The 25,534-nt window shown below is 33.8% G+C and overlaps 1 protein-coding gene across 1 annotated transcript in view; it reads left to right on the top strand.

Annotated features, from left to right (window-relative positions):
- LOC134478633 (IQ domain-containing protein M-like) overlaps nt 1-25,534 on the top strand; it is a 238,757-nt gene that overhangs the window by 156,998 nt on the left and 56,225 nt on the right. The window contains exon 9 of the mRNA XM_063260519.1: nt 17,180-17,321. Within this exon, the coding sequence (XP_063116589.1) occupies nt 17,180-17,321 (142 nt within the window). The remainder of the gene's footprint in view (nt 1-17,179; nt 17,322-25,534) is intronic.

The raw sequence follows: 25,534 nt of genomic DNA, 5'->3' as shown, positions 1-25,534 counted from the left end.
GTTTATTTTAAATAGCAGAGTAGTAGCATTTCATGTACAATAAAGGAAGAGAGGTAAATAAATAAAGCTGTATATTTTCTGTCTTTTTTGCTAACCAAGAAAGAATAGTGAAGTTTGTTGTATGAAATTAGTTATGTGAAGAGCTATTTCTTTAAACTTACAGGAAAACTTTAAATTTTCCTTAAAAGCACATGATTAAAACTTCCTAAAAAGGTCCTACTTATTGGATCTCCTGGTGATATTTTCATGTTTTGCTTTTGAACTTGCTTTACAAAAGCTAAATCTAACCTGGGCGTGCTGGTACATATGTGTAATCCCAGCATTCAGTAGGTTGAGGCAGGAGGATCTTTGCAAGTTCAAGACCAGCCTGGGCTACAAATTGAGCTTAAGGCAAATCTGAACTGCCTAGTGAGACCCTGCCTCCAAAAGACAAAAATTAAAAGCTAGATCTATTTCTCCAGAAATGCTGAACATCTGGCATGACAACTATAATCATTCTTTTATATTCATTATGATTTTAATATAGATGCTCTGCTATCATGTTTTGAAATACCATATTTGTTTTAAGTTACCTAATCAAAATGTTATAGGCATCTTATAAAGAACAATGAGTTCATTTTAGAGGGAAACAGTATAAAATCCCATATGCTTAGCATTGAGACAGCGGTTGCAATAATGTACTATTTAGGGACTTGTAATTTAGCTATCATGATTTCATAAGCAATTGTTCCTTAGTCCTCAGGGATTAAGAATATGGTTTCCATGGTAATCCGGGATTCTGAATATGCTCATCCTTGCTCAAAATGGAGTAAATAGTTTGAATAGAAAGCGACCTGTCTGTTAGCTAAGTTATACCTTTGTGCTATAGGAAAAAGAAGTTCACTATCTGCTTAAACATACACTAGTTTCAGGACACCATAATATGCTCCAAGTCTGTGAAATCACAACCCTTGATTGCCAGTGTTAACAAAAGCTTGTTCTTTAATTACCTATATTGCATTCGGCTTCTGTTTCTTTCCCAAACCCAATTATGGTTAATAGCAGCAATAAGCAGTACTCTCATTGTTTACGGCAGCTTTCTTAAAGTGCTCCATTTGGTCATCATTTGTCTTCAAGACTTAAGGAATCAAGTTCCAAATTTTCTTGGACACCTCCAGGTTACGAGTCTTCAACTTACCCACATGTGCAGCTAGATTCTTTTGTCATGTGTGTATCCTTTTTGTTTTTTCTTATCTAAAGCTATTCTCTAAATGATGGAAGTCAGGCTATTTCCATAAGGTCTTTCTAACAGTTTTTAAAATGTAGTAATTCTAGCACCTCACACCCAAAGGATATTTGAAATTTGTCGAACAGGGGTGGAGAACTTTTATTTATCCCTTTCTCCTCCAAATCCATTTTCTCCCAGTGTGGTGCTCACGGCCTAATCATTCTCTGCAGCTTAGACTTGCATGTTCTCCTGCAGAGGTTAGTAGTCTGCCTTCTTGAGTCCTATCCAGAATAATTCAGCAGTCTAATTTCTGATTTAATTTTGTTGCTCTCCCACTGTGGTGTAAACCCAGCTTTGAGAATTGAATGTAATTCGTGGCACTTTACTTCAGTTGAAATGCTTATGTCTCTATTCTCATTTTCCCCAGAGTCATTGTTTCCATGATAACTAATGGGCTGCAAGTGGAAAAAGGAGGAAAAGCCATACATGAGACAAACAGGAAAAGACAGAAATTCAAACCGTCAGAAGCTTTGCTGTTGCTTTATTGAAAATCCGCTTCGTGTCCTGTTTGGAGGTGGTCGAGGCTGTTGTGCAGAGAGGAGAGATGACCACTTTTCATTCGCTTTCACTCCTCTAAGCGTTCCTTCCTCTCCCACCCGTGTCTTTAGATGTGAAGCAAATCTGATCAGTCTGTAGGGCTGGCCTATTAACTTTACATTTTCTTGTCTTTATTTGGGCTGCGTCTTTCTCTCTTTGAAGAGATATCAGTATTTTGCTTTTGATCTGCCCTTGAAAGCGATCCTTCCTTCTGCTGACCAGCCCATCGGTCCATGAGAACCCTTCCATTCAGCATGGGAAGATAGCAGCCATTTCCAGGTCCCTGGGGCCCATGTTAGAGGTCCCCGAGGCCCATGTTAGAACTACAGAGCTCCAGGCTGCTCAGCAGGTGGGTCAGAGTGTTACCTGCATTTAGGCAGCACAGATATAAAACATTAACCCTAACAAGGCCCCCAAATCACTCATAGATCGCTTAATAGATTTTACATATTAAAAAAAACAAAAAAAACTTTAGCTACAGTATTCTAGAGAGATGCTAATATGTATACAATAGATAAAGCCTTGAAAACACTGGAGTTACTAGGCATTTTGTTTAAAAAGAAGTTTCTTAAGGCATAGATGGTTTGTTTTTTAATGGTTCCTGGCCTTCTCTACCTTCCTTCTAGCTTAAATTTAGTTTTCTTGAAGTAGTTTCCTTAAAAAGAATCATGTACGTATGATCTCCTGTACATGCCACAACCACTCACCAGTTAGATTTGGGTGTATGATTTCTTCTAAATCTCTTCCATCTTCAGTCCTGTTTCACTTCTTTTCCTTGAAAGTAGAAGAAGCAACTTCGTGGGATAATACCAGACAGTACACTTCTATTGAGAATAATCTAAGTTTTGATAAAATTCAATCTGTTCTAATGCAAGTCTCTTGAAAATGGCCCATCTGCTGCGTGTAGCCTCAGGATGAATATATGTAAATTACCCTTTCACTTTCTATTGCTTTGTGTTGTTATTGATAAGAAATTTGCTGCCATCTTTCCTGTTTTTTCTGCAATTAATTTCAACAGTCAAAATAAAATAAAAATTAATATATTTTCTTATATTTCATTTCTTTGGCATTTTCTAACCTAGGCTAATGTAAACAAAAACAGATGTTCATAAACATAGTATTTAAAAAGTTCCTAACAAGAGGAAATAATTCCTGATGTTATAACATAGTAAAAGTTCTCTTTGCAAGTTACCTTACCATGAAAAGTAGCATTTCATGTGGCCCTTTACTTGTTGGGAGAAATACACTACATGGAATTTGTATGTTTACATAGATTTTTAACAGGAAGTATTTTCAAAGTATGTTACAGAAGTATTTTGGGACCAACAAGATTTTTTCACTATTTATTTTTGGCTAGTACATCTTTGTAGTACATAATGTTACATTTCTCATGGGGAGTTTGTACCTGTACAAGCACATCTTAATTCGTTTTTCATCCTTTTTCCTTCCCTTCTATTTCCGCTCTTTCTCTTTCTTGGTCCCCTTCCCTTATGCAAAGATCTATCTCCTTGTTTCCTATTATTTCTGTTAATGTGCTATTTATTTATACTTTGAGTTTCCCATATAACAGAAACTATGCAATATTTAACCTTGTGTGGGACCAGCAAGATTTTAAAAACTCATTTTGAAGCATTTTTATTCTATTAAAAGTATTTTGCAATGATTATCAGTACCTTAAATTCCATGTGGCAAAAGTGGGTATTAAAAAAAACATTAAAATTTTCTAGATATACTTGTTTATTTATGTTATGTACAGACAATGATTTTAAAAAAAATGATAAACTTCATTTTGCATTTTACCACAGTAAAAAAAATGTGGATACTTTTTGTTTTTGTAGTCACTTCTTTATGATTTAGTTTTCGTTTATTTTTAATCAACCTGCCAACACTTACTGGGCACCTACTGTGCACCACACCTGGGAAGACCGAGGGGGCGTGGCTGAGAATGGCTCACCTGACTGAGGGGAGACCTGTGAGCTGAAGGTCACACAGAGCATTCTTGGTTTTTGGTCCTGTGTGTCTCCTCTTTGAAAGGAGAGAAGCAGCTGTTATTTTCTGTTCATCTTGAACATGTGACCATAACTTTGCCTTTTAAAATAGGGAGTATGTTTCTGAGGTATTTAGAATCTTGAATTTCTGCATAGTTCAAGTGTCTGTGTGATGCACATGGGAACGTTTTGAAGGCTTGGGCAGGGATTCCTACTCCACCACACTATAATCTAGTGGTGCTGAAAGCAAAATAACAACAGAAACCCTCCATCCAGCTTTATTGTTATGACTTACTTTAGCCATTTACTAGACTGGATGGCTGCCCAGGTCACCCAGAAATAAACTATTTAATCTGTGGCAAAGCATAGTTCCCAAGCCTAGTATTTTACAGAGGATAATGGAAACTAGATAGTTTTTGTAGGTTGGGTTTATGTGTTTGCAATCTATAAATCAATTATTAAATTTTTCTATTCCTTACCACTTAGAGAAATGATGTTGCTACTAAAATGGCAGCTTTTGTATTCAGCTCTCAAAATGTTTAGAACACTTATCCCTAATATTTCTCTAAGAATCACACTGAATAAAATAACTCAAATTTCTTCTATCTTTTCTGTGAGAAAATTAACTCCTTCCTTCCTTCCTCCCTCCTTCTTTCCTTCCTCCCTCTCTCCCTCCCTCCCTCCTTCCTTCCTTCCACGTGTATGCACTGGGATTGAACCTAGGGGCTTTACACTGAGCTATATCCCCAAGGCTTTTCAAAAGTTTAGTGGTGCTAATTTGCTAAAGTCAAACTTGGATTTCTCCTGCCTCAGCCTCCCAGCCCCATCACATCTGGCTCAGTATTTTTTCATGAATTATCTTTATACAGTTTTGATGACAATTTTATATGAATTTTGTCTATAAAAGAAGCAACCAACCCCTGTTAAGTTTTTATTTATTTATTTTGATCCAGATAGCAAAAACTTGATAATGATTTCTATGCCTTATCTTAGAATTCTTTAGATTTCACACAGATTTTAAAAATTGACTCTGCCAGAGCAAATACTCCTTGGCAGAATCTGTTCTGGAAATGACTATTAGATGGGAGCACAGCATTCAGCTCATCAGTTCCGCAGCAGGGCACATGTGCATGAGGTTGGTTCTGTTCTAATGACAGTGACCAGAGCAGCTAAGTGGAGGCCAAGGGGACAATCAGAGAACGGACTTCCAGGGATTTCCAATGTGTGTCTATTGTGAACAGCAGGGTGCTATTTTCTGGGCTTTCCAAATTAGAATGTAATGCAAGAACTAAAGTTTTTCAAAGTGTTCTGGAAAGTAGTTATAAACAAGTGTGAGACAGAAGAACTCAACAATTTCAAGAAAAGGGCAATCGATATTTTTGGAGTATAATGTAGGGAAAAACAAATCAGGTAAATCTGTGTGTGGAACCATGGCCTCATTTAGTGTTGTCAAATGTGCAGCAAACTTCAGGTCCCTGAGACTCTTAAAAGACCTTTACTTTGGAAAACAACACAGAAGGCATTGGTGATTGGTCAGGCATCATGAGTGGCAGTGCCTGGGACTCTGCTTGGTCCTCAGGGAGGTGCACTGGTGACTGTAACAAGGGACAAGGAGCAATCGTATAGTAACTCAGGGCTGGGGCACAGCAGCAGCACTGTCCCCAGACAGATCCTTCCAGCTGAGGCTCAGGGATGAAGGCTGTGATGGTTCTCATCCCTCAGAGCAGGATGGACCTTAGCAATGGCTGTAGTTCCAAGATGGTGCAGAGCAGCATTAGGATGGAGATGGCCAGCACTGGGCAGACAGGGCAGGCTCTGCTCCTTTCGGAACAATGCTCAGCCAGGTATAATCTGGAAAGCTCCCTAAACTGGGCTCTGAGGCTGTGTGGGCTGAAGCAGTTCCAGGAGCAAAGAGTACAGGCGTCTGCTGAGATGTTAGAGGTGCTGGAGCCATTGTGCTTCGCTTTTCCTGCAAAGAGAAGTTATGGATTCTCAGATTTGTTATATCTGCGGGAAGCTAGGTGGTAGAAGCAGTTGTTTCTTTCCTGGGTTTCCATGCTTCAGTGTTTCTATCCTTTCATTTCCAGTGCTCTTTTGTTATTTCATTTGTTGGTTTGTTGTTTGGGGGGGGGTTGTGGGGTATGCGGGGGAAAAGAGGAGGAGGAGGAGGAAGAGGAGGGGGGGGGAGGAGGAGGAAGAGGAGGAGGGGGGGGAGGAGGAGGGGGGGAGGAGGAGGAGGAGGAGGAGGAGGAAGAAGAAGAAGAAAAGGGAAATTTGGAGCTTTTTGTTGGCCGCCTTGTTGACAATGATACATTTACTGGGCTGGTTATTAGTCTATTGCTCTTTTTTCTAGTGTCTCAAGGTTAATTGTTAAACTGAACCTGACTTCTGGAATAAATCTTACTAATTCATAATGTATTATTCTTTTTGTACATTGTTGGATTTAGGCTGTTAAAATGTTTAACAATTTTTGCATCTGTATTCATGAATACATATTTTTGTAGTTTTCTTATAAGAACTGTGATATGTTTTTATAGTGAAAGAATTTTTAGTCATGTAATGATTTGGAAAACATTCCTTACTGTTCAAACATCTGAGTGATTCTATAGAATTGCTATTGTTTCTTCTCTAAATATTAGGTATAGGCTGGGCGTGGTGATGCATGCCTGTAATCCCAACATTTGGGAGGCTGAGGGAAGAGGATGGTCAGGAGTTCAGTGTCATCCTGAGCAAGACCCTGTCTCAAAAATACTAGGTATAATTCATTATTGAATCCTTCTGTCCCTCAAGTATTTCATGGCTTTTGTTTACTTATGAATTAAACTTCTGTCCCAGCGATAGACTGTTCTCTAATTAGCTTTGCTAACATGTGTCTATCAAAGAATTTGTTATCATAGTTATTGATTATAAGCATAAAATTATCCCCATCATCATTTTTATATCCATAGAATTATAGTGATATTATCTTTGTCATTCTTGTTATTATGTCTTCTTTTTGTTTTGTCTCTTGGTTCAAATCTTACCAGTGTATCTATCTATTAAAGAATGAACATTTGTTTCTTTAATTCATGGTTTTTTCTCTTATCTACAGTGTTTCATTTTTTGTGTAATTTTTGGTTTTCATTTTGTTTACTTTTTATAATCTTTGGATAAAATCCTGACTCTCTTATTTGAGTATTTCTTTTCTAATCTAGACATTAGTAGCATAGATTTCAAAATTGTTGCTCTAATGACAACTCACAGATGTTAATACATTATAGTTTCATTTCATTCAGTTTAAAATTGTTTCTAATTTTCTTTTTGAGGCTGGAGTCTTTCTAGAAATGCTTTATGTAGTTTTATAGGACTTAAGAATTTTCCAGTGATGTTTTAAATTGTTCCTTTTTTAGTCCTGGAATATTGTATATCACTTGGATTTTTGACACTTACTGAGGCATTTTTGTTACAAAATTCATTAGTGAGTAGTGGAAAATATTTTGCATGCCTTCAAACATGCAGTGTTTTATGCCATTGTTGAAATGTTTTACCAATGTCAAGTAAGTTGTTGATAATGTTATTCAACTCTTGTGTATCCTTACTGATTTTCTATTCCACTCATTATTTTGAAAAGAGTATTGAAATCGTGTTATGTCTAAGCTTCTTTAACAATGTTCCTGTGCTGTTTGCCTTTGGATATTAGTGCCAGATAATGTTAATTGTCAACTTAACTAGATTCAAGACTCCTGGAGAGATATCTGGACTATGGGCATTAACCTCTTTACTAGGTTGACCCTCCGAGGAGTTCATACTTGAATGAGTTGAATCTGTAGAGGACAGAACCTGATCAGAGGAAGTGGGTTCATGGACTCATGAGCTTGGGGACTATTGTTTGCCCCTTGGCCCTTTCCTCTTTGTGCTCTTCTCCATCTCTGCTTCCTAGATACCATGAGTTGTGTGCCTCTGTTTTACTGTGTCCTACTGCAGTGATTCTCTCCCTCAGGGTCAGCCAGTAGGACTGAAACCTCTGAAATATAAGCCAAAATTAATGTCTCCTCCTTTAAGTTGTGGATGTCAGGAATTTTTGCCCAGCAATGGAAACCTGACTGATACAATGCTTTTATGATTGTTGGTTAATGGTTTTATAAGTTTGATTATGGTGGTTTCATTCTTATTGGCTTTTGGACTAGCAACTGTATCATTTTCCTTAAGTTTTGAAAATGGCTATTGTTTCTTCAGGTATCTTATTTTGCTTCTACTGCACTCTTCTCACTTAGGGCACATACATTACACTTTCATTGGTCCCACGTCATTGATACTTTATATTTTTTCAATCTTCTTTCTCAGTTGCATTTTGCATAGCTACTATTGCTGTGTCCTCAATCTCTTTCTTATGCAGTGTATAATTTGCCATTAACCCCCATCAAGTCTGTTTTTAATCTCAGACATATTTTTCATTTCTACATGTTTGAATTTAGTCTTCCTTATGTTTTGATTCATGCCTCTCCATGACATGTTTGATCATTCCCCTAACTTCTTGAAGACGTGGAATATTGTTATAATAGTAAGTGAAAGATCACTGTCTGCTAATTCTGTCATCTGTGGTATTTATAGGTCTAGTCTAATATTTCCTTTCAGCTCTGGTTGTAAATACAACTATATCTAGAAATTATTAAAACTATGGTTTTGGTGCTAAGTAAAAAGCTCTTAAGTTTCACTTTATTATAATAATTTCTCAAGTTTTCTACTATGCCTGTGTAATTTGTGTCCAGTAAAATGACATTTTTCATTTTAAAATAAATATATTATTGACATAGGTTTCTCTTCAAAAGTTTCAGTATTATTCATATCTGAGTCAGCTAGAGCTCTTTTGAATGTATTATGTAATAAACATGGCATCATAAATTCAATTATATCATGGGCCACTCAGCTTACCACAAAGAACCCTTTCTGTGTCACTGTACAAGAATAAGTCCTGTTTTAAAGATAGCTTAAAAAGAGCCCAGTTATAAATGTCTCAAGGTATTTGAATACCAGCAAATGAGACAGTGTTGGCTACTCTTTCCAAATTACTCATGACAACTAATAAAAATATTTTTAATATTTTTAGTAAAATGATAATTTTATTCAAAATATTACAGCTCAGAATGTAACTATCCTCATGTATGTGTTCTTAGTCCTGTTTGGTTTCTCTGCAACAACATCAAGAGTTTTGACAGAAGAGAGGTTTACGTGGTAATACTGTGGAATACATAGAGAATATTCTGAGGTTTGTAACACTGATCTCATGGAAATAAGAATAGGGGATAAATTTTTAACTATGTCAATAAAAGATCATATAACAAAATAAATGAATGGACAGCTGTGTTTCTCAGGAGACAAAACATAGTCTCTTTTTATTCCCTGCTACAATTCTAAGGAAAATATATTAATGTTAGTAATCTAATGGAAGAGTCTAGATTTTTTGATAAATCATCAGGAAACAGCTGTTAGCCTGTTATGAATGGAATGCATAGATTTAAAATGCTGAATTCATAAAACCATTTGTGTTACTATTGTTGAATAACAATTATGCTAAACACAGGCAACATCTAGCAGTGTATAAACTCAGTTAATCTAGGCAAAAGTTGCCATTTTGACCAGAAAGTGAGAGTCATATATTTGACTCTATCATTGTCTTTTATTAGAGTCATGATTTTTTATCTCCAGCTTTATAGTTACTTAATTCAATCTTAATTTCTAAATTAGAAATCTGGAGTTTCAATAATGTACAAGCTAAAAAGCATAACTTGTATTAGAAGTAATATATTTAAAATTCAGAGACAGACATAAATACATACATCTAAACCTGACACAACACACTTCCACGAGTCTTCCCAGGAATCCATTTCTACCTTGACAGCCTTCTTGTCCATTCAGCTACCATTCTCTCAGCCATTTATATTTAGTTACTGTTAAATGTGACCCAAGAATGCCACACTGATGTGCAGGGAGAGAGTGCTTTAGAAGGCCTATCTACAGGTTATACTGTTTGCAAGGAAAACCTGGCCATCACCCCAATTTCTCTTCTATGTTAAAGGAAAACAGCAAACATTCTACCTATGAGCAAAGCAGGGTGTATTAAATATCATTTTAGCTGTTACGCTGATAAAAATTATTTCTGATTAAAAAAGAATAGTCATTGAAGGGAAAGGGAGTAGTTTTTCTTTTCTATTTTGTTGCTAGGAATTATATGTAGGGCATGACACATACTAAGTATGTGCTGCACCACTGAGGTCTACCCTTGCCCCCGTGTCTTTGTTTGAGTATAGTCAAGTTCATCCATCCTTTACTCCTTATTTTGTACTATTTCTGAATCTTATCTCAATGCATTTTCTGAACCCACATTATATGAATATTTTCCCTGTTTCCTCAAGATAATACAATGTGTTGGGCTCATATTTGTTACCAGTTTAGTATCTTCTGTCAATTTGCCATGAACCACTAAAAACAATCTGTTTATTATTTCTGCCAATTCATTTTATCTTAGTAACTATTAATCTGTTTGTCTTTAGTTTCTGTATAATTTTTTAAAAGAAAAACCTTCTTTAAAGCCTCACTATAAGGAAGAGATAGCTGGTTGCCAGCTTTCTGCATCCTTTAAGCTTGTTATCCTAGGGAGGAAATTATGCAGCACAGTGAACCACACACACACTTATACATTACTTAAACCTATTCTCAATTCAAGCGATGAATCTTGCTTTCTCAGAGAAAAACTCCCAAAGAAAATAATCCAGATTGCCTTATATTTCTAAGAAATAACATACACAAAACACCGAAGTTTTGCCACTTACCTTGTCACGTAGGTAGAAAAATATCACAAACCATCAGTTGTCTCCCAAATGCAAAATGTTAGATTTATTGATAGACAAATGTTTAGATCTGGAAACAGCTTGAAGAGGTACACTTTTGTGTGATAGAAAAAGTATATTATGTACATGTTTATAAAAATTATGTCATGATAGTTAAAGAATCAAATTTTTCTTTCCAAATGCCCTTAATTCCCTTGGATAATGGATCAAAAAAATAGAAAGCCATTTCTGTTTTCATTGGTAACTAGACGTTCCAGTTGTAGGAGACAGCAAAATGGCTAAAATAGCATTTATTCTTTGAAAGTTCAGCTTTATCAGGTATTATTCTGTGTCATTTCTGTTTCCTTTAAAGAATATTTTTAGCAAGTTATATACTTAAGTATTTGCTATCTTATGAAAATACTCCTCTGACATCCTATTAATAAAATAAGAAACATACTTCCATTTAGTTGTCCCAAACACCTCCCAAATTTTAGAAAAAAGATTGTATTATTATGGTTTTGAAACATTATAACGTTTGTGATTTCCTGCCAGTTTTACAGCTGTTTGACCTTGTAGTCCTATGTAGTTAGGTGAGTTCAGTGCTTAGTAGGCTCTTTCTTCCCCCGCATCCTCTCTCTTTGCTTCCTCCTTTTATTTGACCCCCCCCATTTTTTTAACCATTGACTTCTTCATTCCTTGATTATTTATTTTGATTTATTTTTTTAAAATGCTGTATTTATTTTGTTTTTGTTGGATTCCTGGAAGAGATTGTGAGAGCAATATTTCCTAGAAATGTTTTTTGGTTGTCTTCTAATTTGTCTTCCTATAAAAATTTTATATTACTAGGTTTCTCAGATCATTACAGAGACCTTTTTCTTTCATATTGTTTTGGAGAATTAGAAGGCAGTAATTATAACCTGTTAGAAGTGAATTTTGTTCCCCAGGGATACTGTTTATGTGTTCAAAGTTTATTAAAAAATTATCCTTAAGCTCATTCTCTATTTGATCCATAAACTTGACTAAGCTACAGTTGGATTCTAGTTATTCAGTCAAATATTAATGTATGTATTTGTAGATATAATTGTGGTACATAATCCATTGACTTTAAATAAACAAGATTATTCTGGAGCCAGGGTGTAACTCAGTGGCAGAGTACTTGTCCACCATATATGAAGCTTTGGGCTCAATTCCCAGTACTGAAAAATTTTATCCTAAAATATTTGATAACCCTGGTAAACTCTATTGAGAAGTTTTTAAAAATTGACTTGAATATTTTCCTTTACGAAATTATGCCTGTGTATAGCAACCTGATTCTTTGTGCAAAAGTTCTAACCTATGCTTTCTGATGATCTTTTCTGTGGATTTGGAATTTACCTAGTCAATCTCTATAACCCAATATACCAAAAACTGTTTGCAGTGTATTTCTTCATAGATGTCACCTGTTGGTTCTGCTTTTATATCAATTAAGCAATGATAGATTTGGTTTAACTGGCCAGTGGATGGAGGCTGGAGGAACATTAAGAAGATTAGAGGCTAAGTTTCCTGGAACTGATTATTAGTCAAATTATGGATGTTACTAATTCTGCCAATTAGAACTCAGAAGGAAGCAAGGAATGCAGTAGAGAAAACATGAATTTCATTAAGGAATACCTAACCCATAAACTGTTAGTAGAAATATGGAAGTTAAGAACATTTTATTGGAAACTGGAGAAAAGGTCCTTATGTAATGACAGAAAGCTTAGTGGATTTTGTCCTACAATTATGCAAGAAGTAGATATTGTGAGCTATGAACTTGAGCATCCTGAGGAAATTCCTGAGCAATGAATTTTAAATACAGCTTGGTTTCTTTTTGATATATAGAGGAAAACAAAGGAAAGATTGTAGTTTGAGACCTGTTAAACAAAAGAAGCCAGGACTAGGTGATTTGTCATATGCTCAATCTATTCACTGGGAAAGGTGTAGACGGAGAGATTCACTATCAGGAAAACATATTCTAAAGGGAAACCTGAGAAGTACACCATGGATCAAACTACAATCAGTTTACAGAATTACAAGTATAGCTGCTTAGCTACTAGTGATCCAGTGAGGAAATATATCATAGCAAGGGCACATGGAAAGAACAAAGGCATTTTTGGGAAGTTATGGGTCTGGATGTTATGGCCATCCACCTGGGTGACTGATCCCCATCTGGACCCACTGACCCAGTGAGCTAATTACAGTATAATCCCACCAAACAGTTTGTCCCTTAGGGAAGCAGGCAGGCCTGGCCATTATGCCTCTGTCTTGAGAGTTGGCCTTCTTTAAGTGTTGCAGCTAGCATTCTAACGTCTTAGTTTTTCACTCTGTTCCTTGAGAGTCTGGTCTCACACAGACTGTATTTAATTTCTAACTAACTTAGCTGTCTATAATAGTGCAACTGTATGATTTATTTATATATAGTAATATGACCTATCTAAATGTCATGAAGACAGAAAAGAAGTCATTTAGCTTTCTATAACCATGAAATGTCTAAAAAATAAGGAATAAAATCACCCTGAAATGAAATTACAATGTTAGGATTTTTTTAATGATCTCTAGATTTTATTGCATTGAAAAGTAATAATACCCTTTGAAATAAATGTACCTTGACTGTTGTATGAATGACTCCAATTCCATAATTTTCTGTTTTTTTAGAATTTTCACTGAATTTATAAAGATTGTATTAAGGCTATATTTTTCACATTAGCCTTTGAATATTGTAATGAGGAACAGTCTGATGAAATTAATAATATATGTAGTAGTATTTACTATCCTTTTTATGAATGCAAGTCTAATTTGTATTATGGTCAATCAAGTGTTACAGGTATTTTTGCTCTTCTTTAAGGTAAATAATGTTAGTATTTAATTGTAATATTAGATCAGTAGTTGTTTTATTTTAACAAGTTACATGTCATTCAGGAGCATATTGTATAAGTCTATTCTTAACTATTTTAACCTTTTTTTTGAATGTTAATGTTTTCTTCTGTCATTAATCTTTAAAGCCTTATATTTTGGATTAAAAAGAGTTAACTTTAAGAAAGTTTCATTACTTTATGAAGGGGCAACTTTAGACTCAATTCCATTTTTCTAGGGCATACATAATTTTTCATATTGATAAATCGGTATTCTTCTTTTTAAATTTACTAATGAACAGAAAAAGCTTAGATAAAAATGGCATGACAAAAATATATGACATTCACTTATTTCAAATCAAAGAAAATGAATGCAACATAAAGTGCCTTAACTGAACAGTGACAAGATATTAAAAGCAGAACAGGTAAAAGTTGGTCATTTAGAATGAATTATGGATTATTGCCCATCAGTTCAAACTCACATATAATACTCTTTACTGAAAGTCTCATGTAACTGAAAAGGGGCTACAAGGGCTAAATTAGCTTGCTAATTAATACATAATATTCATAGTGGAAGAAAATCTTCATTAACTGTTGACATTGGGCCTGTGATATTAATGTTAGTATAAAGTTAGCTTTTTCTCTTTTATCTTGGAGATAAATGTAACCAATTAGAGAAGGTGGCAGTTCTGTATTCACTATTGCTTAGATATTAATGTAGGCATTTTATTTGCCTGAAATTGAAACATATGCCTTTATGGCAAATGAAGTGCTTTAGTATAATGAATAAGCCTAATCCTACAAATAAAATTTCCCAACAAGATTTTTAAACTAAAAGAATTAGAAAAATATAAATACTGGTAAGTGCAATTAGGTCCTTTTAAACCAAGCAGATGCAATTATTCGTAGTTGTTCCTGTTTCATGTTTCTTCATTACATTTTCAAAGTGAACTTCTGTTCTATTTTGTTTCCCTGTTTTAGGAGTTAAAGAAATTGTCATGTTTTTAGGTAGTTTATCCATATAGTTTCTTGTGATGTAATTTTCCACTAGTGTCCATTACACCTGGAAAAGTTATTCATTTCTTGAGGCTATCAAATCCTAAAGTCTAAGTAGGGCCAAAAAGGAAAGCCTGGTTCATTCTTCATCTTCACAATGGTTCTAACTTTCTTTCTTCTGTTCACAGAGTAGAAAGCAAGATTTAGAAGTATATAGATAATATATTTGATTTATATACATATCTGGGAGGATGTGTTTGATGTTGGATTTGTTTTATTAGAATGGAATCATTTTTAGCTCTTCACTTTTGAAAAGAAATAGAAACATCCTAGTAATATATTTATATTCAAAATATGCATCAACATGTTTATTCCCAAATCTCAATTTTTATCATTGAAATGGTACTATATGAAAACTCAAAATACACATATAGAATACTTGCAGACATAATGCTATAATAGATATCCTACCATAAACTCTAAGATCAGCCCTTTCATTCTTTAGTTCTAGCTCTACCCATTTGACTCTGTGGCCAGTGCTTAAAATTGTCCCATATTACAGAGTAAGAATGTTCTAGTCTTACAAGGAAGATATGAAGGATTAATTTTAAGTGTGAGAAGTTGATTGGTTTAATAGTTCTAACTCTATTAAAGATAGTTGAAGCATTAGAAATCTAAGTTTGTTCATGGTAGGGTTCAGGGAGAAGACATAAACTACATAATACTTTGAGCAAAGAGTCTAACATGAATAATTATTTAGTATGACAAGGATTGGAGTGCAACCAGTAGCTGAGATGCAGAAAGAACTCTAAAGAATTGAGAAGAATGGGTACATAGAGGGGACTGAGGTGGAGTAGCTAAGGGGAAGTAATTTTAAAGAAAGTCACTCTCCCCTACACTGTGGTGCAGATCTCATAGGATAAGGTATAACTGCTAACTGGGGGTTGGAGAGGTTTACTGATGTGGCTACTCTGTGGCTGATGCTTAAATTTGTGCCATATAGTAGGGATAGATGTTCTAATCACACAAGGAAGACAATGAATGATGAATTAGGAATTGTGGAATAACAGATTACCTATCTCACTGTCAGTACCAGAAAGTAGAAATCTACTTTCTTAAATCATTATGCCATACTGCCTTATACTTTCTTTTCCAAAAAAAATTGGCATTTAACAATAGAAAGGCAAACAGGGGGAAGATGGAATGACAATGTAATAAGATTAGACAAGATTACATGTAATAATCTAAGTCTAGGTTTTCTTTTAATCTCTTTTTCTTGAAATATTGCTTGAGTAGAGTCACGTCAGATGCTTAATAGAGTGCTTCACTGAATTTTAGGACTCTTATTTAGCAAAAAAAAAAAAAAAAAAAAAAAAAAAAGCTGAAATTACAAACTGGAGGACCAAGAGCCATATTGAGAGTTTTCTTGTATACTAGTTAATGCATATCATGTGTGGTTGATAAAGGTTTATTTGAAACTAAGAGCTTCTTTAGATAATTCAAATCCTCAGCTTCCTTTACAGACTAAGCTTTGGTTAAATTATTTAAATGATCTGGACCTCAATTTTCTTCATGTAAAAGGACATAAATAATAGACCTACTTCCTAGATGTGTTCTAAAAATTAAATGTGCTAATATTTTTAAAAGCGTGAAACATTTTTTGACACCTAATAAATGTTATTGGGATGTTGATTTCTTAGTTACTTTTCTCTACTTGCTGAGACAAAATACCCAATGCCCAAAGTTAAGGAAGCAAAGGTTTATTTAGCTCACATTTTGTGGAAGTTTCAGTCCATAATCAGCTGGCTCCAAGGCATGGTGGCATGGCTGAAGAGCAACAGTTCAAGATGGCAGAAGACAGAAAAAGCAACAAGAGCAAAAAGGGGAAAACAAGTTTCTTTTTTCTCCCTTTATTATATGCAGGCTACCCACCCTGGGAAGATGTATCACTCATACCATTTCCCAGTCATCAAGAGTGTTTATAAAGTGAGATCCTTGGCCTCCTGCTGAACCACTTAGTTAAGCTTCTAAACTTCTCCAACTGACACAATGGATCAACCATTGCAGTATCCTAGTGTGTAAACAGCTACTCAAGGATATATTCTCTACACCATAAGATATAGAACTACCGAATTACTTAGTTAAATTTCTAAATTTCTCAAATCGACACAATGAACCAATCATAGCAGTGGTCAAATAAAAAAGTCTTTCAAAGACTATGCATTTTTATATTTTCTTAAAGACAGCCTAGGGATATTAATTCTTTGTAAGTCCAGTTTATGGAACTTTACACTTACTCATAGTATTTTTCTCAGATTAATCAGAGTCAATTGATTAATGATAATTAAAAATTAAAATATATGGTTAGGTTGTTGAATATGTAATATGAATGCTAGGAAGTGGTTATTTTTAATTTCTTTTCTATAGATTTAAACACTTCCTTAAACTGATAGCACTGGAAGTAAAGCCTGTACTCTTTAATTTTTGCAAGGAATTATATGAATAAATAGTAGGAATCCATCTTTTCAATGTACTTTTTAGTATAAATTAAGTAGTTTGCAGTTTGTGTTTCTTAAAACAAAGTTGTAAAACATTTTGTAAAATGTCTAAAATTTTAAATTTTAAACTAAATTTTTAAATTTTAAATTTAAATTTTAAATTAAAATTTTAAAAATGTTCCTCCTTTTTTAAACAGAGAGACAAAAATCTCAGGAGGTGATCAAAAAGTTTCAGGCAATTGAAATGATATTTACATTGTATCCTCCTCGTGGTGCTCATATAGTCAATAACATTCTTATCAAGTCAACCTGGCTGAGACCCATAATCAATGGAGAAGAAGGATATAAATATATTGGTAAGATGCTCAACTTTATTTTCTTATAAAAAAGAATAAATGATGCTTTCTGCTAAGTAACTCTTATTTATCATTAGATGAGGTGGAAAGACACATGGGCCCTCTAAAATGTTCCATTTGCTGCCTCGATAGTTTGCCAGCAATTCAAAAAGTGGTCATTTTGTGCTTTGGTGACTTCTCTAGAAGAGTGGAAATACAATGTGTGTATGTATTCACCTACTGATGGACATTTGGGCTGTTTTCATTTTTGTATTGTTAGAAGCAAAGATGCTGTACATGTTTGTGTACAGGACTATGCATTGATATATGTTTGCTTTTCTTTTAGCTTCAGGGTTTTCCAAAGTGATTATACCATTTTATGTTCTCCAACACCAGCAGAGATACAGGAGCTATATGTGTTCTGCAGTTATATTTACACCTTCCTTTCTAATTTTTGACTATCCAAAAGACACTTTTTAGTATCCTAGTCTGGTTTAATTTGAATTTATCTAATGAATGATGATGTTTGACATAATTTAATACATTTTTCATTAAAGCAGCTGTTCTTTTGGCCATTGTGATGTTGTTTAGGCTTTTAAGAGTTTCAGGTCCTTAGATATTTTTTAGCACAAATCATTTAAAAGATACATGCCTTGAAAATATGATTTTCTTTTCTTTACTTCAATAATACATTTTGAAAAGACCCTTTTCATTTTGATAAAATCTCATATTTCCTGTGATACTCCTTTATGACTTGTTTTTTCTTTCATATCTGACAAATATTGGCTCGATTTATAGTCACAAAGTTCTTTCTAAATAACTTTTATAGTTTTAAGTTTTGTATTTCAGTGTGTGACAGGTTTTGATTCAGTTTTGTACATGGCTCAGGCTATAAATGGAAGGTTTTTTTTTACACATAATTATATCCAAAATTTTCAGCGGTGTTTATAGGAAAGACTATCCTCCTATGAACTAACTTTGCATTTGTGTCAAAATGTAGTATGCAATAAGATATATAGTTGGAAACCAAGCACAAAAAAGCACACTTTAAACCATGATGACATACCTCCATTTATCTATCAGGCAGACTAAAATTTAAAAATATTAAAATCTAACAGTACAAGATATAACAAGGATGACTAGGATTGGAACACACATTGTTGCTGAGAATGCAAAACAGTCCAGCCACCTTGAGAATATTTTGGCACTTTCTTATAACATTAAATATATTTTTAACCATAAAACTCAATCATCTTACTGTTAGGAAAATATTCAAGATAAAGTAAATCTTTAATTTTTTTCTTACGAAAACTTATTCATGGGTTTATATAGCACCATTATTCATAATTATCAAAATATACAAACAACATAAATATTTTCCAACTGATAAATGGATAAACACAACTTGGTATAGTCATACAATAGTATACCATATTAAACACAAAGGGATGAATTACTGATAAAGAAAACATGCATGAACCTTAAATGCCCTGGAGGTTTATGATGTGTTCCAATATTAGACTCCACAATGTAAACATTCTTGCTTATCTATTTCACTCTGTAGATTCAGACATATCATCAGGAAGGACCAATGAATAGTTAATAGAGCTACACATACTCTAGAAATGCCTTGAATTGCTAACAGATTATCTAGTATCAGGTCTGCTTCTCCCAACAGTCTACTAGCTATCAATATTTTTATACTTCGTAATTCTTACCATAGTGGTGTCCATGTAACTGAAAGGCTGTTTAAGTCATAATGTTAGTTTATTTAATGCACATAAAGACTGAATAACTTTTTAATCAGATCAAATAAAAAGTCTTTACTCTTGTCCCAGGAATACAAATCTTTTCACATATAGTTCATAAAGGATTTTTTTTTTGAAAGCTAGTCTGTTAATATATCATTGCTTATTTTTCCTCACAAGCTCTGTCCTTGATCTCTTCTGAACCTCTGGCCTGTCACAAAAACTGAATTTATTTCTGTCCTTCAGTACACTTTTGTGAACTTGATTAACGTGGAAACTGTAGATTATACTGTGGAACAGCTTAGGCCTATAGCTCTTAAAATTCTAATGGATATACCATGAAGGGGTAGATTAGCCATTATGTTTCAAGGAAATCATTCAGGATGTATAAATGGATGATTGAAAGCAATGGTCCATTTTAACTGAATTTGTATTATTGTATTACTATAAGATTTTGAATTAATATAGATTCTGAGTAATGAGCAAAGACCTCTAGTTCTGCTACTAGTTCTTTTATACATAATTTATAACACTTTGAATCATAAATTCTACTTACCCTTATACAATATGGTTGTTTAAATTACACAATTAACACAAAAACCTGATTATCTCTCTTAGTTACTGTTTTGTTACCTGTTTGAAAGAACAAAGCATCACTTTATGTCATTCAGTTTGTTCCACTTCTTTTAGGCAAGAGTTGATGTATGTTAACCAACTGAGAATCTATCTCATTCTTAAAGACTGCAGTCACATAGTTGTCCTTTATATGCAAGTCTGACTTTTGATTATCTTATAATTATCAACTTTGTAACTTAAGTAACATAAGACCTTCTTTTCTTATACACACTTAAATATAACTTTTTCAGTATCCACAAATAAAGGCTGAGCATATATTATTATGGCTCTTTACTAAAATTAACCATATAAAGTATTTTAGAGGACTTCTTGCAATCTTTAATTTATAGATACTTTTCTAAACTTTTTTTCATATTCCTCATTTTTTTAGTTATGGAACTTGGAATAAAGTGTAATAATCCAATATATGTCTGAATTATTTCAGCATAATCTTAGTTACTGCTGCTTATAGTTTTGTACCATTTTAGGACTATTTAAATTAACTTTGCTATGTTTATTTGTTCTTCTACCAATAGATTTTATCTTTATTGTCACTTTTATTGTGATTATTTGAAATATATGTAATTTATTTTGCTTCTTTAAATTTGCCCTGGTTTCCCTTCACTTATTTAAAATGTATGTATTTATTACTTTTGTGAAAACTAATCCACATCCACTCTTTGAGGTAATATATAGGATTAGGATAAGACTAAAAAAACCTGAAATTCTGACTTGAAAGGAACTGTGTGTATTTTATATTTACTCAGATACCAAACATAATTTATTATCAATATATTGTGGCTGTTTCATGTCAAGATTTGTCTCTGTGGTACCTTCTTGCTTGAGAAGAATAATGTAAACACTGAAGAATATATTTTATGCTTAACTGAACTTGAAAAGTTGTTTGGGTATATTCTTTTGTATCTCTTCTTTACCAAATATTTACTGCCAAAAGCCTTCACTCGCTCCTTCTCTAACTTTGCTCTTGTGTTCATTGTTATTAGCAAATCATATGATGTGTTTTCACAGTAAATATAATTGCCTATGGGAAAAAATTTTATGTCTACATAGTTTAGTTGCTTGAAATTTTCAATAGCAGTGTCCTCATAGGAATCATCCAAAAGAAAGATAAAAATGAGTGCTATATTCAGTCTGATTAAAGTTTTTCAACTCTGCTCAAGTTACTAAAACTTCTTTAGGTTGGTGAATTAGGGCTTCCTCATTTATTGGTTGGAAACTGCTCTGTGTCAATGCCATTTTTCCTTAGACTTCACTGATAAAATCATATATGGGTCTCCAACACTCTAAATTCAGTTTATCAAGCAGAGCATAAGCATTTGAGGAAGAGGATTTTAAAATGGCATCAAGTCTCTATGATGAAGTGTGGGTTCCACATTTACAGCAATGTATCACTCAATGCCTTATTGCTCAACATTTTAAAATAAAAATTAGATTATTAATGTTTCAATATAACCTCTGTATTTAGCAAATATGAACCGAATGCCTCCTCTATATGTGGCAATAAAACCTGATAAATAACTTAAACTCAATCTCTGCCCAAGCAGATCCAAAACACTATCAGAGTTTTTGCTTTAGTAAGCCCAGTGAGTGGTACTATTGTTACAAAAAACAGTATCAAACCAAATGGAAGATTCTTTGCACCCAAGAGTTGGAAGACAACTGTCTATTGATTGTATTGCCATTGGGATCATAACGCCAGTGGGCTAGCAGGGCCAAGTCCAAATCACTAGCACTGAGACAGTTTTGGTACCGTTTACAAGTAGGAAGAATGAGGATTTACATGACTGGTTGCATGGATTGAATTAAGTTGTATGTTGTCAGGAAAACTAACTCTAAATATATTTTCTTAAAAGGAATTGTTTATAATAACATAGGAACATCCTAGGGATGAGAGGAAGTGGTTCAAGCAGAGTTAAAAAGTATTCTCTGATTGGGTTACTTCACCCAAACCTATGGCCTTGAAGCCAGTTAGGAAGCAATATGTTTTCTTAATTAAGGGGAACGTAAGCTGAGAATAATCAAACTGGCTCAGTGAATTTCAGAAATAAAACAGTTGGACCCAGACAGTCAAGGCTGACTGAATTAACGGGGTATTTATGTGACAGGCAGCAGGAGCATAGGCAGAGGCTACTATTTGATTTTAACTTGCTATAACATGTCTATAAGTTTGTGATTCTACAACTGTGCCTTTATTAATCATATAATTATTCTCTTACACTGTTGGTCCATGTGTCAAACAGAATGTTGCCAAATAAGTAACTAAAAATATCCTGATTATATTTAAAAGTGACAAAGTGAAGACACTAATCTTAAGAATTTGAAATAAAAACACAAAACCAAATTCAAAGTCAACTGACTAAGAGCGAGTAGGAGGAAATTAGATTAGTAAATAGTCTCTCTAAGCAAAGAAAATGTTGATCTTATGTAAGATTTTTTTCCCCCTACCAACTGGGAATCAAACTTAGGACCTTGTCTTGCCAGGCAGGTGTTAAGCCACTGAGCTATATCCCCAGCTCTTATGTAAGTTTTTGTGGGAAGCATGGAAACATGTCTCAAAGATGGCCTCAATGACATATATCCTGGTGTTCATGCTCTTGTGTGTTGCTCTATCAACTCTACATCAGGATTGGCCTCTGCTAACATGAGAATACAGTAGAGGTGACAGTATATCCTTTCTGAGGTTAGGTCATAAAATGTCTTCTGGCTTCTGCCTTGTTCTGTCTTGGGTAAGTTGCTCTAATGAGAATTAGCTGACCTGTCATAAGGATACTCCAGCAGCCCTCTTGAGAGACCTCTGTGGTTGTGACCTGAGACCCTGTGACTATAGCCAGTCAGAAACTGAGATCTGTGTGACAATGCCGAGAGGAACCTGAGCCAGCAGGCCCAACCTTTCAATGACTAATGCTCTAGGAATCCCTTGATGGCAATCTTCTGAGAAACTCTGATCGCCAACCCCAGTGGTTACTCAGAAGCTACAAGAAATAAAAGCATGTTGATTTAAGCTTCTAGTTTGGGGTAATTAAGTCACTGATAAAGTTAGCATATAATTCAGTGATTGATGGCTTTGGACAGTATGAGTAAACAGGTTTCTGTAATGTAGTTACACAGGAAGGAGTTTCTGATTGGATTTCAGAAATGTATTATGAGAGTATATATTTTGTTTACAGGTTTACTTTCAAAAGTAGGATCTCTCACTGATTGGTTAGTAGTAGTGCATTTAACTATCACTGATTTTTAACAAAACGTTTTAAAATGGTACTGAGATTACTTGTAACCTGTACTTATAGAATCATGATTGATTAAAGATACTTGAAAGAATGTTCTAGTGTATATTCATTACTATAGGTGTATTATGGTTGGTTTTTCTTAGGAGTATGGTGAAATATTATTCCCCACAAATAGGCACATGAAGAAACAAATATGTATTATGTGCTGACTGATATAAAATGAACAGCTAAATATAATTGTGAAACAAAGAAAATGTACTGACTACATCTTGCAGCATAAAAGATGATTTTATGAAGAAGATGACATATGAATTTGTTATTGCACAGTAGAATTACTGAGTAGACCAAAGAAGAAAGTGTTTTAGGCATTGGAGGAACATGCCTATTATATATATATATGTATATATATATATACATATATATATATATATATATATTGTTTTCAGAAAGTTTTCTTTTTGTTTATATTCATGCGCAACCTAACAGGATTCTTTTTTGAAAGCAAGAATTTTAATGTAGCCAGGTAAATTGGTGACAGAGCATATAAAAGCAAATTAAGTTAGTAACACTTCAGGAATGTATGCTTGTACTTTATGTATATATTTTAACATATTTATATAGATATGCATATGTGCAGTTAAAGATTTTATGTCTATAAATAAAGGCTTTGTGTAAACCAAATATATATGTACAACATTTTTTTCTAGTCATATGACTAAAGGTAAAAGTAACTTCTCACACATTAAAAGTGTGTATATAATAAATTCAGGTTTTTTTTTTTTACCATGCAATAAAGAACTTGGGAGTTTTTATGAAAGTGTCTCTACCTACCAAAACATGATGTAAAAGGACAATATCAGTGTTCATTTACTCTTATTTTAGATGCTAAAGAAAGTGTAATCTTTTTTAAGAAAAATTTCTCTTAAAGCGGTGTTTATTGACTTTATTAGATCCAATATCCAATCCATACAACAATTACTTTCATAAAGTAAAAGACATAACTAATATAATGACCTAAATTACCTGCACACATAATTACTTCTATACAAAAATATCACTGCAACTAAGCATTTATAAAGTTAAAATGTGGGGCTGGGGATATAGCTCAGTGGCATAAGCGCCTGCCTTGCAAGTGTGTGGTCATGAGTTTGATCTCTGATACTGATAAAAAAAAAAAAGAAAAGAAAAAGAAAAAAATACACTTAAAATGTATATATTATATAATTTATAATTAAAATAAAAACAAAATAATGAAGTGTGGTTTATATAAAATTTATATATATTTAATATGTGTGAAATATGTGAGGGTAATATATACCAGAAATGATAAAACAAAAGCAGTGTATGAAAAGCTATGCTTTGATATATAAATGCTAAGGCATTGCTGTACTAGTGTAAAGGTCATATGCTTTCTGATACACAATAAATGTGGTGGCTGTAAACACAGGCTGATGCATGTCTTTTACAATTTTGGCTCAAATTCTTTGGGCAATTTTACTTATGGGGTTTGTGATTTTTAAAATGATGAACAGTTCTCAGAATTCTGAATGTCAATGTTTTACATTTCCTTGCATTCTAGAAAAGTTATTGTATATTAAAATAGTGCCTTCAAAAAACTTTGTGTTTCTATGTAAAAAGGAATTTGCATTTTATGCTTAGATAAGTATAAATGGGATTTTCTCATATAAGGGTATACAGAATATTTTCTTAGGATATGGGATTTTTCTTCCACTGGACTCTTCCTTTCATTAAAGAACAAATTATATTCTAGAAGCCCCCTTTTAGTAAGTCTTTGAAAATAATGCCAGTCATCATGTCGTCTAACGCTACATATATTTAAAACCAAAAATAAATTATAATTTGAGTTCATTGACCAAGAGGTGAACACATTAGAAAAGCTTAGCAGTTTCTGGCATCTACTACAGTTATTATGATGATCAGTTGCATGATTCACCACTGCTAAGCTAAGAGATATTCAGGTAACCGCAAAATATTATACCTAGTGTATTTGTGAAGGGCTTCCTGAAGTAGATTAGTATTTGATTCAGTAGACTAAGTAATGAAAAGTTATCTTTACTAATGCAGACTGTCACTCTGCAATCTGCTAAGGGCCCAAAAAGAGCAAAAATGGAAAAAGGCCAACTTCCCTCTCTCTAAATGTGCTCTACTACTTTGGACATCCATACTCTTTTACTTTGGGAACTATTATCTTGGTTCTTGTGCCTTTAGGCTCAGCCTAGGATTTAACACTATCAGTTCCCATTTGAAAACCAAATTGGAATTTTTCACATTGGCCCCACCTGGTTCTCAGGTTGTCAAGCTGTACCAAACAACAATTTTCCCCAAGGCATTCAGAGTACAAATGCAGGATTATGGACTGTCTTAGTCACTATAATGGCATGAGGTAATCATGAAACATTGCTGTTTATATGCTTTGTTCTTCTGGTTCTGTTGCTCTCAGAACATTTACTAATTTGAATTCTGATAGTAAAATGGCATAGTGAATTTTTATGTTTTAATTTTGTTGTATTAGTATGTGAATATGGCAGATAATGTTTACATTTCTTGTGGAAAGTTGGTGCATGTACATAACTCATCTTAATTCATTTCTCGATCGCTTTGC

Source organism: Cavia porcellus, unplaced genomic scaffold, assembly GCF_034190915.1.
Source record: "Cavia porcellus strain 051 isolate PalLab524CR breed Dunkin Hartley unplaced genomic scaffold, mCavPor4.1 scaffold_14, whole genome shotgun sequence".
Lineage (NCBI taxonomy): Eukaryota > Metazoa > Chordata > Mammalia > Rodentia > Caviidae > Cavia > Cavia porcellus.
The sequence above is the reverse complement of the archived record's forward strand: the minus strand, read 5'-3'. Positions and strand labels throughout refer to the sequence as shown.